This window comes from Gracilinanus agilis, chromosome 4 (assembly GCF_016433145.1).
Source record: "Gracilinanus agilis isolate LMUSP501 chromosome 4, AgileGrace, whole genome shotgun sequence".
In the NCBI taxonomy this organism is placed as follows: Eukaryota; Metazoa; Chordata; class Mammalia; order Didelphimorphia; family Didelphidae; genus Gracilinanus; species Gracilinanus agilis.
The window spans coordinates 91407567-91418090 of record NC_058133.1 but is presented as its reverse complement, the minus strand read 5'-3'; the positions used below and the strand labels follow the sequence as shown (position 1 = coordinate 91418090).

Below are 10524 nucleotides of genomic sequence, written 5' to 3'. Positions count from 1 at the left end.
CTAGGCAACTTTCTAAGACTATAAGCTGCTCAAGTGCATCAGTGGAGGGGGATTTCATTCTAGGATAATGTTACATGCCTGGATGCATGCATCTCACTCACCCTTTTGAGTCTTCTAGACTTTTTTAATCTTTATGAATCTTAAGAAACACCAAGGCTTTGACCCAAAATGAAAAAGGGCTCCCCCGGATGGGGACAGGTGGAGGAAGAGAAAAGTCATAAATAGCAAAATAAATTTATTACAAACAAGTATTCAAAGACCACTTCATTGAAGTTTAGCTGCCTTCAAGACAATTCATGAACATGGTAGTGTTCTACACAACCTTCATCAGCAACATATGACATGTACATGGACCACTTCTTTCTCTCCATGACAAAGGACAGTAATACAAATGATTGGGTCACATGGACTTGCACACCTCTATAGTAAACCTTTCAATCACTTACTAAGTGGTAACATGGACTAGTTTAGGAAGAGATGCATAGCCATTTAATCAGGGCTATAAATAATCTCCCCCAGGTCTATCTGAATTTTAAAAAACCAAAACTCTTTCAGAGGAATAGTCTTACATCTGCTCTGGAATATCAACTTCTCCAGTGTGAATTAAAAATACACAGTACTTAGAAACTGGATTCATTGTCTTCTGTACATAACACTTGCAAGACAATCAGAAACATCTCCTTTGCCATTACTGCAGAGACAATATTTCTGTGTGATGTTTCCTGAATGCCCAGGCTGAATTTGATGCTTGTCTTTTAGACCTTCAGTTTTTATTAGGTTTCATGGGCCACAGGCCTTCCTCCTTAGCAAGATAAAGTCCAGGGTTCTTTCCCTTGTTCTACTTCATTTTTCATGCTCATTCATGTAGCCTGGGGCTCTCTAGTAATCTGTGGCTTTTTACACAAGTCCTGATAAAATTCAGACTCCAAAAACCGGGGATAGGAATTGTTCTCCATCAAACTGTAGACTCTTTTCTGGGCTGTAATGAAGCAGCCAGTTGTAGCTTCTTCAATATTCTGGGCAATCATGGTTTTAGTCTGAAAGTCTATATTTATCTGAAATAGAAATGACAATGGCTTGTTAAGTTTCATCACATCAGATTAATATTGTATAAGTGAATCTCAGAATGTCATAAAATACCAGGCATGAATCCAGAATAGTTTAGGCCTGATATTCCCGAACTTTGTGACAATGGGTCAGTGGCAAATCCTCAGAACCAGTTGTATTATTTGTAAACTGAGGTTAACATTTGAATTACCAGCTCAAGAGAGGCAGTTGGGTGGTAAGCAAGTACATTTCAAAGTATTCTGATGATTATAGCTAATATTTGTTATGAAAAAATATCAAAGGCCATGCCCTAAAATACTTTAAGGCCAATGCTGGGGGTGGGTGTGGGGGGGATGGAAAGTTGTGGCAGGATTAAAAAAAAGAGAACCTCCACCCCATTAAAACAAAAACAGATTTGCCCTTCTTTTCACTAGAGTTCTGCTAAGAACTTGAAGTATTCAAAATTTTGCCAAAATGAAGGATTATTACCTCTTTTGGAGCCTCCTTTTCTATGAAGTCAGTATAAATTTTCCGGGCCTTTGAGGTCAACTTCTGAGGAGATTTGGTTTTCTTGAAATCTTCACAGGCCAGCCAGAATTCTATGTTTTCTTCACAAAACTCAGACTTTAAAAAAGCTCGAAATGCAGCAAGACCGTCTAGAGGAGGAGGGAAATGTGCAGAATTTATTAAAATGAAAGAATGTCTTGCATTCCTTCCTGATATTTATCTTTTCAACAAACCTAGACCTGAATACATGACTTTTTTATGTTGCAGCAACTTGCCAGAATTTATTCAGACTTGTAAAACTCTAGGTTTGAGTTTAAATGCCAGCAGGTAAATGTCTTAAGATTGGCACATTGCCATTCCAGAGTACATTCAAGTATATAAAAACTATGCTATCAAGGGAAAAGAAATATTTTTAGTGGAACCATAAATCCTCTGGGAAATAAGCCCTTTGAAAACACTGTTCGCAATGGAAAAGTTGACTCAACCTTAACTGAGAACAAATGCAGTTGTAATCTATCAGGCTGAGTCTCACTCCTTTTCCACCTGAGAATATTTTACTGGAGACACAACAATACTTAAAATTTCAGTGATTAAAAAAAAAAAAAAACCCAAACAAACAACCCAGAACATAAAGGCATTTGTTTGAATGTTTGAAGGCAGAGAGCTTCCTCATAAGTGAGGGGAAAAAATAAACTTAATTAAAACTTTGCTTATGCTATAGGACTTACACTAGAAAACAATTGCTTTGCCCAACTTTAAAATCAATCTGTTTTATAGTCCAGGGATTCAACTATCTAGCTTTTAAAATCCTTCTAGATTGACTTTAATCCCTTTACTTACATTTATTGGCTAGGAGCTCATCAAATGTTTCTGACCACAGCTGTGCTTCTTCTGGAGAAGGTCTGTAAAACAAAGAATGCAGACATTTTTGATTTCCCCTCCAGTTTCAAAGAAAAGACAAAATGTATATCAGAAAAAACCCATCACGTTTGAGTTTAGGATCTCTTACTTAATAAAAGCTTGCTGTTTGCCTTTCTTGTTGGCTTTTGGCTTCCCAGGTGTGGATGAATTTTGCAGGAAGTAGCTTAATCTCGTCTTCCAGTCTTTTATGCTAAAAGGAAACAATTGCATTCAGTAAACGACAATGTTTAAATCATTATAGCTGCCCACATTTTGCCGATTAGTTCTCCTAATGCCAGAAGTACAATCTTAAACAAACAAAAAAAGGCAAATAAGATCTTACCAAAACAAGAGACTAAGCACTATAGGTGAGATGGCTACTTTCAGCTATCTCTATTCCATACATATCACTAATAATGTCTGAGCTTTTCTTGAAAGATCTGAAAAAGGCTTTTAGTTTTACTGGCTCATTAAGTAACCAAGGTAAGATTTCTCCATGAATGAGAAACTTTCAATCATTCTAAAAGTGGTGAATGAGACCGGTTTTCCTTTCGGCCAGTGAACCATTTAGTTTCTGCAAAGCTATGACAACTCTGGGTCATTTTCAATAATTGGGTGAAATCTCCTTCAGTGATACTGAATGAGTCAGAGCAGAGTCTAATTAGTTTCTTCCTTACTCTTAAAAAAAATTGAAGGCATTGGCTAAAGCCCTACGTGGAATGTTTGTGCACCAGTTCTCCAAGTTAATTCTTTTCAAACAAAAGGCAAGTTTTTAAGACTTTCTAAGAAGATCAGAAGCCAAAGAAGTAGGCATCCTAGCTTAATAACGCATGGGTATAATTTAGTCTTCACTTAGCAAAGAAACGACTAAGCCCAACATCTGTTGCACTAGTAAGGAAATCCCTATCCTTGGAACAAGAAAAAAGTCCGACAGAGCCACCAATCTGGAGAGCTACAATAAAAGATTAAAAAAAAAAAAAAGCTGAAACTCGAGGAGACAGGATTCTTAGGCTACTTTTATTATTATTCTTTTAATGAGGTGAAGGGAGTCTGCTTTCTTTTTAAAAAAAATCAAGACGTTTTCATGCACTAAATGCATCCCAACTTTTTCTTCTTGGCTTAAATAATAAAAGACTCTCAAAAAGAAAGCTGCAAACATCTTTAATTTTACTCTAGCCTCCTTTCAAGGAGATCGAGGCTTTAAAAAGAAATTCCCTATGGTAAAGTGATCTCTCACTACGCTTTCCTAAGCGGTGGAAACCTTGGCGTCTAGCAGGGTCTCTGTCAAGAAGTCCCATAGAAAGAGAAAAATGGGGGGGTTAGCTTACATTGTTCGCTTCATCTTTTCTCGCTTCTCTTCGTCCTTCGGGTAGCCGCAGGCACTTTTCTCCATGGAACCGCAGTTGGGTTGGAAAGCCAGGAACATAACACTTTGCATGATACAGCGTTGTAGACAGCAGTCGCCTCTCCAGACTCCTCCTGGAGCTCCCCTGGCTTTATAAGACGCGAAGGCTGGGCAGGGCGGGGGCTGCCAGTTTCGACCCCGCCCCCAGGCCCCGCGGATTTGCTGGGTAGGAAGGAGAACAAAAGAAATGTCAGCGCCCGCTTCTGGTGTCCCCGCCACCCTTGGCTGAGGCTTGAACTGAGGACAGTGCTGACGTGCGTGCTCCCTTCGAGTTCCTGCGCAGTGGTGCCAGAACGGAGCCAGAGACCATAACCCGGTGTGGGGAACAGATAGAAATCTCTGACTTTGTGACTCGGGCTGCTGACCTTTTCCACGGGCGCTCCAAGGAGTACCACCCCAGCTTGGGGCCACCCCCGATGGAAAAAAGGGACCCGCTTCCTGGACAGAGGGGCCACAAATAGCGCCCGACGTCTGTTCTTGGCTCGGGAGAAGGGAAAGAAGTAGAAACACGACTCGGCGTGCTCCCCCTCTTCCTCCCACCTACTCCCACCTTCTGAGCTAAAAGACGCTCATAAGAATCGTGTTTAAAATCTGTTTCAGAATCTCGGTTCGGGTACATTTCATTCCATCGTGTATTTAAAGTGAAAGGTGAAACTCTTTAGAAGAAAAAAATTGCTTTCGTTTGTGAACTATCAGGTTTTGTAAAAAAAAGTAACCCTTTGTTTAAGTGATTGACTCAGAGACTGTTAAATTAATTTCTGAGACCGATTAGTTTCGGAGCAATCCGTATAAACTCCTCTCACCAAAGTATATGGATTTCACTGAAAACAGCCTCACCTCTTTCAGAGGGTGTTAGGAGCCCTGCTGTGGCTGACTGCAGCCAGATTTACTCTGAGCTATATTAGTGCAACTCAGGTCTCAGATGGACTCTTTCCTGACCCGGGTCAAATCCTCTATGCCAGTTTGAGGAACTGACCGGGGAAGGGCTTTAAGGTGTCTCTAATACTTTCGTGTCATAATAGCCTGGTGAAGGCATTTATGCTGAATGACCTCCCCACCTGGCCCCTTTCTGCAAGGGCTTCTATGTTGGATTGTGACCAATTTATTTTAGGGGAAAATCCGACCTAACTGGGAAGAGGAAGTGGTACTTTTTTTTTAATTTTTATTTTTTAAATTTTAAACCCTTAACTTCTGTGTATTGACTTATAGGTGGAAGAGTGGTAAGGGTAGGCAATGGGGGTCAAGTGACTTGCCCAGGGTCACACAGCTGGGAAGTGTCTGAGGCCAGATTTGAACCTAGGACCTCCTGTCTCTAGGCCTGGCTCTCAATCCACTGAGCTACCCAGCTGCCCCCGGAAGTGGTACTTTTAACGTGTACAGGAAGGAGAACCATAGCAAAAAATCTCGTTTATCCAGCAAATGTAAGACAATGTTTGGAAATTAATTGTTGGAATAAGAAAGTAGAAGGAAGGAAGAGGAGGGGAAAGCATTACTATAATAGAATATTGTAGTTGGAACCCAAATTTCACAGAAAACAGGCTGGAAGGAACCTCAGCGATGATCTAGAGATCAACCCACTCACTATCTTATAGCTGTTGAAAATGAGGTCCAGGGAGGTTGTGATTTGCTCAAAATTACACAGGTAAACCAGCCGCAATTAGGTTTTGAACTTGGGTCCTCTGACCCCAGAGTCAATTTAGTTTAATAACAGACCCTAACGATGAAAACCTCCCTTTCACTAATTTCTGGTTGCTTGCCTTTATTCTACCAGCTTAGATTGTCAACTCTTTGTGGGCAAGGACTGTCCTTTGTCTCCTGCTATTTGTTAAGCACTTAACTTTGGTACAAAATAAGTATTTGATAAAATGTTTATTAGATTATTGTCCTTCATTTTTGAAGAAGACCAATAACATCATGGATGATGAGTTGTATTCAAATTAAATTTAAGTGAGATAAGTTGCACAAAGGCATTAGCCTCCGTCATCAAAGTCTAGTGGTATGACAAAAGACAAAGACTATTGGTGATGGTCCTGGATGCAGTGGATAATCTTGGCTTCTTCAATGATTGAACAAGCTCTAAGCCTCCTCTGGACCTGCTTCAGCTGTCTTCCTGGCCATTGGAACAAATTGTTCTCATTCATCCATTCTTCTGGGGGAAGTCTTCACAGGCTTGATGTAGGCCTGTTGGTTACCTGTTAGATTATTAAATATTTACCAAATTATTTATTGATTTATCTCATCCCCCCTCCCATCTTAATTCCCCTCCTTTCTTTTCCCATCTCCAGTATTTTATTCTAGAGAAGAATGTAGGGGATTTTGGCTCAGGTAGTGTTTGAAGTGTTTGTTCCTGTGTGTTTTGGCGGAACAGAATATTAAAGTTAGAAGTGAATGTAGAGATCATGTAGTTCTGCTTTCCTTTTGCAGGTGTAGAATTAGAGGTGCACAGGAGGAATAGTGACTTATCCAAGGTCACCTAATTAATGCAGAGCCAGTTCTCTTGGTCTGATTACAACCATGCTTATTAGTGTGGATCAGTGTCAGAACTGAGACAGAGAGACCCTAAGCTCATTCTGGATTTAAGGAAAACTTGGGAACCATTGAGCCATATTACTTTTAGGAGAATGGTCATACAAAGCCAATTTTTCCTGTATATTTGACTTGGACAGGATTAAGATGTACAAACATTATATATGTGAATATTGTATATTTTGCCTTCCTCAAGTTTTTTAGTATCTCAGAGTGCTGCAATGATGAAGAAAAGACTGCTACCTTATTATAATTTGAATTTCTCTGCAAATAGCCTGGTTCAACTCCTACAGAATTTAACATACTCCTATTCAACAGGATTATGCTCAGGTAGCTCTTTTACTTCCCTAGCATGTGTTGAAGGAAAGTGGATGTGATTTGATTTCTATGAAATGGACTTGTGAAGTCACAATGATCCTTTGAGATAAACTAGTTCCCACTCTATCTTCTGTGCTACACAGTTACCTGTGACTAGAGAGAAAACCTTTATGGTACAGTGGAATATTCAGGTGCAATTTACTTCCCTTTCTCCTTTCCTCCCTACTCCACCTCCAGAATACACATAGGGCAAAGAGAACACTGTGGATCATGACAGCTTTAGTAGGATAGATTGCATCAGCTGTATATATAATGTTATCTTTGCAAGGCAAATTGATATTTTTGCCAGTGAATCACTAGTCCTTGCTTCCTGTGTAATTCCAAATAGTTTTCCTATCAAGAGTCTAATCTGTTTGTAAGATTTATAGCAAAGTCTTCTCACCTTTCTTTAGACCAGTTTTAAAGTGCAGTTGGACTTAGTGAACTATAATTTTTCTGATGCTCATCTGCCAGTAGTTGGAGCTCTAAGGATAGAGAAAATACATGACCATGGACCATGAGGGTAAATTCTGTACCTATTTTTAACAGTGGAAGGATAATGCTGTTCTGTAGTTATATACACTTATATATACACTTGATTCAGAGATTTAAGATGACCCATAGGTATTTGATTTATCTTCTTCCCCTAGTCTCTTGGTATATACACCCAAAACCTTAGGGAAGTAAGATCATGCATGCTCACTTTTTCTTTCCTTTTTTTTCCCTAATACAGTAAAATGGTCTTTGTGTCTTTGTCTCTTCTCTTCTTTTCTACATTCCTCTTTCCCTAATGTGGCATTTAAAATTATTGTAAGCCCTGGGAGACTACAACTCCCAGGACTCCCTGCTACAAATTCCTACAACATCTCCTACTTCCTTTGTGGGAGGTGTTGGAGAAAGTATAAAAGAGAAAGTTTGGCACCTTTTTGGGCTTGGGAGCCCAGAGGTTGAACCCTGCAGAACTCTCTCTTGGTGCCTTTCCCCCCTTCTATCTACCTCCTAGTTTTCCCTAGACCTTCCCTTTTCTAATTTAAATAAAACCTAGTTATTCTAAACCCTAACCTGCTCTCTGATCTTTTATTTGAGCCCCTCAAGGGCTCTGATCAATTTCCCCATGTTGGGGCTGGGGATGCTACCTTCCTTTCCCTTCCTCTACCTTCCTCACTCCTTTCTCCCATCCATCTATCCTTCCTTCTATCTATCTTCCCTTCACCCATTGTTTTACTTCATTTGCACTCACACTGTGGATCATGGCTAAGCTAAGAGGAAATGCATCAAAATTCTTGGGTAAAAACCTTTATATTCTACCCCTCCTTAAGTGACATGAATTGCAACATACATATACATACATTTTTTTGATTGTCACTGATTATAGGAGATATATAATGTTTTGAAATTTTAGCACATTTTTAAAAATTGCATGTGTAATTTTTGTATTTGAAGCACATGTTATCTGAATTGAAAGAGTTTGATTATTAGATTAGTGTAGGTTTAGTATATCCATTAGTTCTAACTGTAACTACCTACCCAAAAGCCTTAGATTACTGAAACTGCCATTGATATTTAACCAATATGGGACTTTGCACATATGTCTGATTTGAAGACATGAGATCAACAAAGGAGCATAGATTTCATCAATGCAGCAGTGCTAAAGAAGCTCAGATACCTACACAGTGCCAAAGCAGCACGTACTTAACCTGCATGATACCAAATGAGCACACAGGTCAAATAGAGAAACTAATCTTGCTGAGAATTACTGAGATTTCTATGCCAATAAAAAGGACTTGAACCTAGTGTGAGAATCTAGGTTGTGATGCTTAACATATGTTAAGACGTAGGACTCCTTGAACTATACTCCTTGTGAAAATTTATACGTCAAGTACCTAACAATTGGCTGTTCTGGCTCCATATTCTATCCCTGAGAAAAAAAATGATGAAAGAAGAAAAGAAGAAACAACATAATATCAGACCAATAAATACAAATCTAATCTTTTTTTCTAAGTTTCTTACTATGGTGGTTGACTGTGGTCCTGGCTGCTAAGTGAGTAAGTGCATGGTGTTGGACTTGAATTGCTTTGATTGGACATTATTCAAAGACCTAGTGTGATTTTGTTTCTTATTTTTTCTTATTTAGAATTTTTTCCATATAAAATTAAGAATTAGAGGTTTAGAATTTTTCAGCCAATAGTCATTTGGCCTTTTTGTGCTAATTTTTCAGATGAATTTGATTGGCATTGATTCATATGCCTCCTGCCTCAGCCATATATCCCTCTGTGATTTCAATTTTTCTTTCTATCCCCCTTAGGGGAGAATGTGTTTTTATTTCATATGGAGAATTATTTTAGCAAAAGAAGGTTACTGCCTCTTGGAATCCAAATGGAGATGCCCATGGAGACCACATGGAGAAAACATGCTGATCCAGGAGCCTAAGAGAGCAACTGGATGTACAAAATTTTGAACTTTGGGGGGTTTTAAATTCATTCATCTGGTTTAAAATTAATTTGTTTTGTTAAATTCATCTGTTTCGTTTAAATTCATTTGTTTTATGTATCTATATATTTTGTTGTGAAAGAAGGGGTCTGCCCCCTGATTTTTTTTTTGTAAAAGAAGTGCCAAGTATTTGATTTCCTCATATTGTAAAAAATTGTTATCATTCTCCCCTTGTATTGATGTGTATACTCTTTATTTATTGTAATTGTAAATTTATTTATGTTTGTTATGATCCATTAGGGAGACTTGTCTCCCAAAGGACCACAGGGAGAAATGTGGCATTGAAAATTATTGTAAGCTGGGAGACTGCAATTCCCAGGACTCCCTGCTACAACTTCCCCCAACACCTCCAACTTCCTTTGTGGGAGGTGTCAGAGAAAGTATAAAAGATTAAGTTTGACACCTTTTTGCTCTGGAGCCTGGAGGCTGAACCCTGCAGAGCTCTTTCTTGGTGCCTTTTCCCCCTTCTATCTACCTCCTAGTTTTCCCTAGATCTTCCCTTTTCTAATTTAAATAAAACCTAGCTATTCTAACCCCTAAATTGCTCTCTGATCTTTTATTTGAGCCCCGAAGGGCTCTGGTTAATTTCCCCCTGCCAGGGCTGGGGACCTCTACCTTCCTTTCCTTTCCTCTTCCCTTTCGCCTATCTATCCTCCCTTCATCCCTGGCACACTAAGACAGATTTTATGCATGTATAATTTGGAATCTTGGAAGGTACAGTTGAACTGGAATTCATGGAAAGCCAGTATTTCAATTGAGATTAGGAAATGGGATATGAATAATTACAGGTATTAAAATACTCAAAGAATTTCATGCGAATATTTTTCTAGCAATTATATACACGAATTACAGCATAATTAGAAGTGATTATGACCATTACAATTTTTAGAAAAGATTGCTGGAGTACTATGGACATTTAATTTTGAGAGTTAATGCAGTGAATATATTTTACAGAGAATCTACACTAAAATGTATCTATATAGTGATGGTACTTATTAAAATAAAGCACTTACTAATGCACTTAATAGGAAACTGCTTCATTTGATCATGCCCATTATTTTTTCTTGCAACTAGACTTTAGACAAATGGGATTACTTCATTTGAAAATGGCACATATTTTCCATCTTGTGTTGGTAATAAAAACAATAAGCAATTAATATTGCACAAGTCTAGCAGCTTGAAAATTTGTCCATGTTCTTGTTGAAATGACCATGCCCCCTACTGGAGAGATTTTTGACCAAATACATAGAAGCTCAGAACTCCTGCATTCATTCTTAAATGTATATTAAGTT

At 38.7% G+C, this 10524-nt stretch overlaps 1 protein-coding gene across 1 annotated transcript; it reads right to left on the bottom strand.

Annotated features, from left to right (window-relative positions):
* Positions 1-218: 218 nt before the first annotated feature.
* On the bottom strand, positions 219-3908 carry RGS2 (regulator of G protein signaling 2). The gene is made up of 5 exons (XM_044672513.1): positions 3783-3908; positions 2564-2665; positions 2395-2456; positions 1537-1703; positions 219-1055 (listed from the first exon to the last, which is right to left on the bottom strand). The coding sequence occupies exons 1-5, from the start codon at positions 3890-3892 to the stop codon at positions 861-863; spliced, it is 636 nt and encodes a 211-aa protein (XP_044528448.1). The 5' UTR covers positions 3893-3908; the 3' UTR covers positions 219-860.
* Positions 3909-10524: the final 6616 nt, after the last annotated feature.

Excerpts from the sequence above, each read along its gene's own strand:
- RGS2 (XM_044672513.1), bottom strand. The coding sequence starts at position 3,892 with ATGCAAAGTGTTATGTTCCTGGCTTTCCAACCCAACTGCGGTTCCATG. Across the intron at positions 2,457-2,563 it reads AAACAGCAAGCTTTTATTAA|ACCTTCTCCAGAAGAAGCAC; the intron begins GTAAGAGATCCT and ends TTTGTTTTACAG. Across the intron at positions 1,704-2,394 it reads TGAGCTCCTAGCCAATAAAT|ACGGTCTTGCTGCATTTCGA; the intron begins GTAAGTAAAGGG and ends CTCCTCCTCTAG.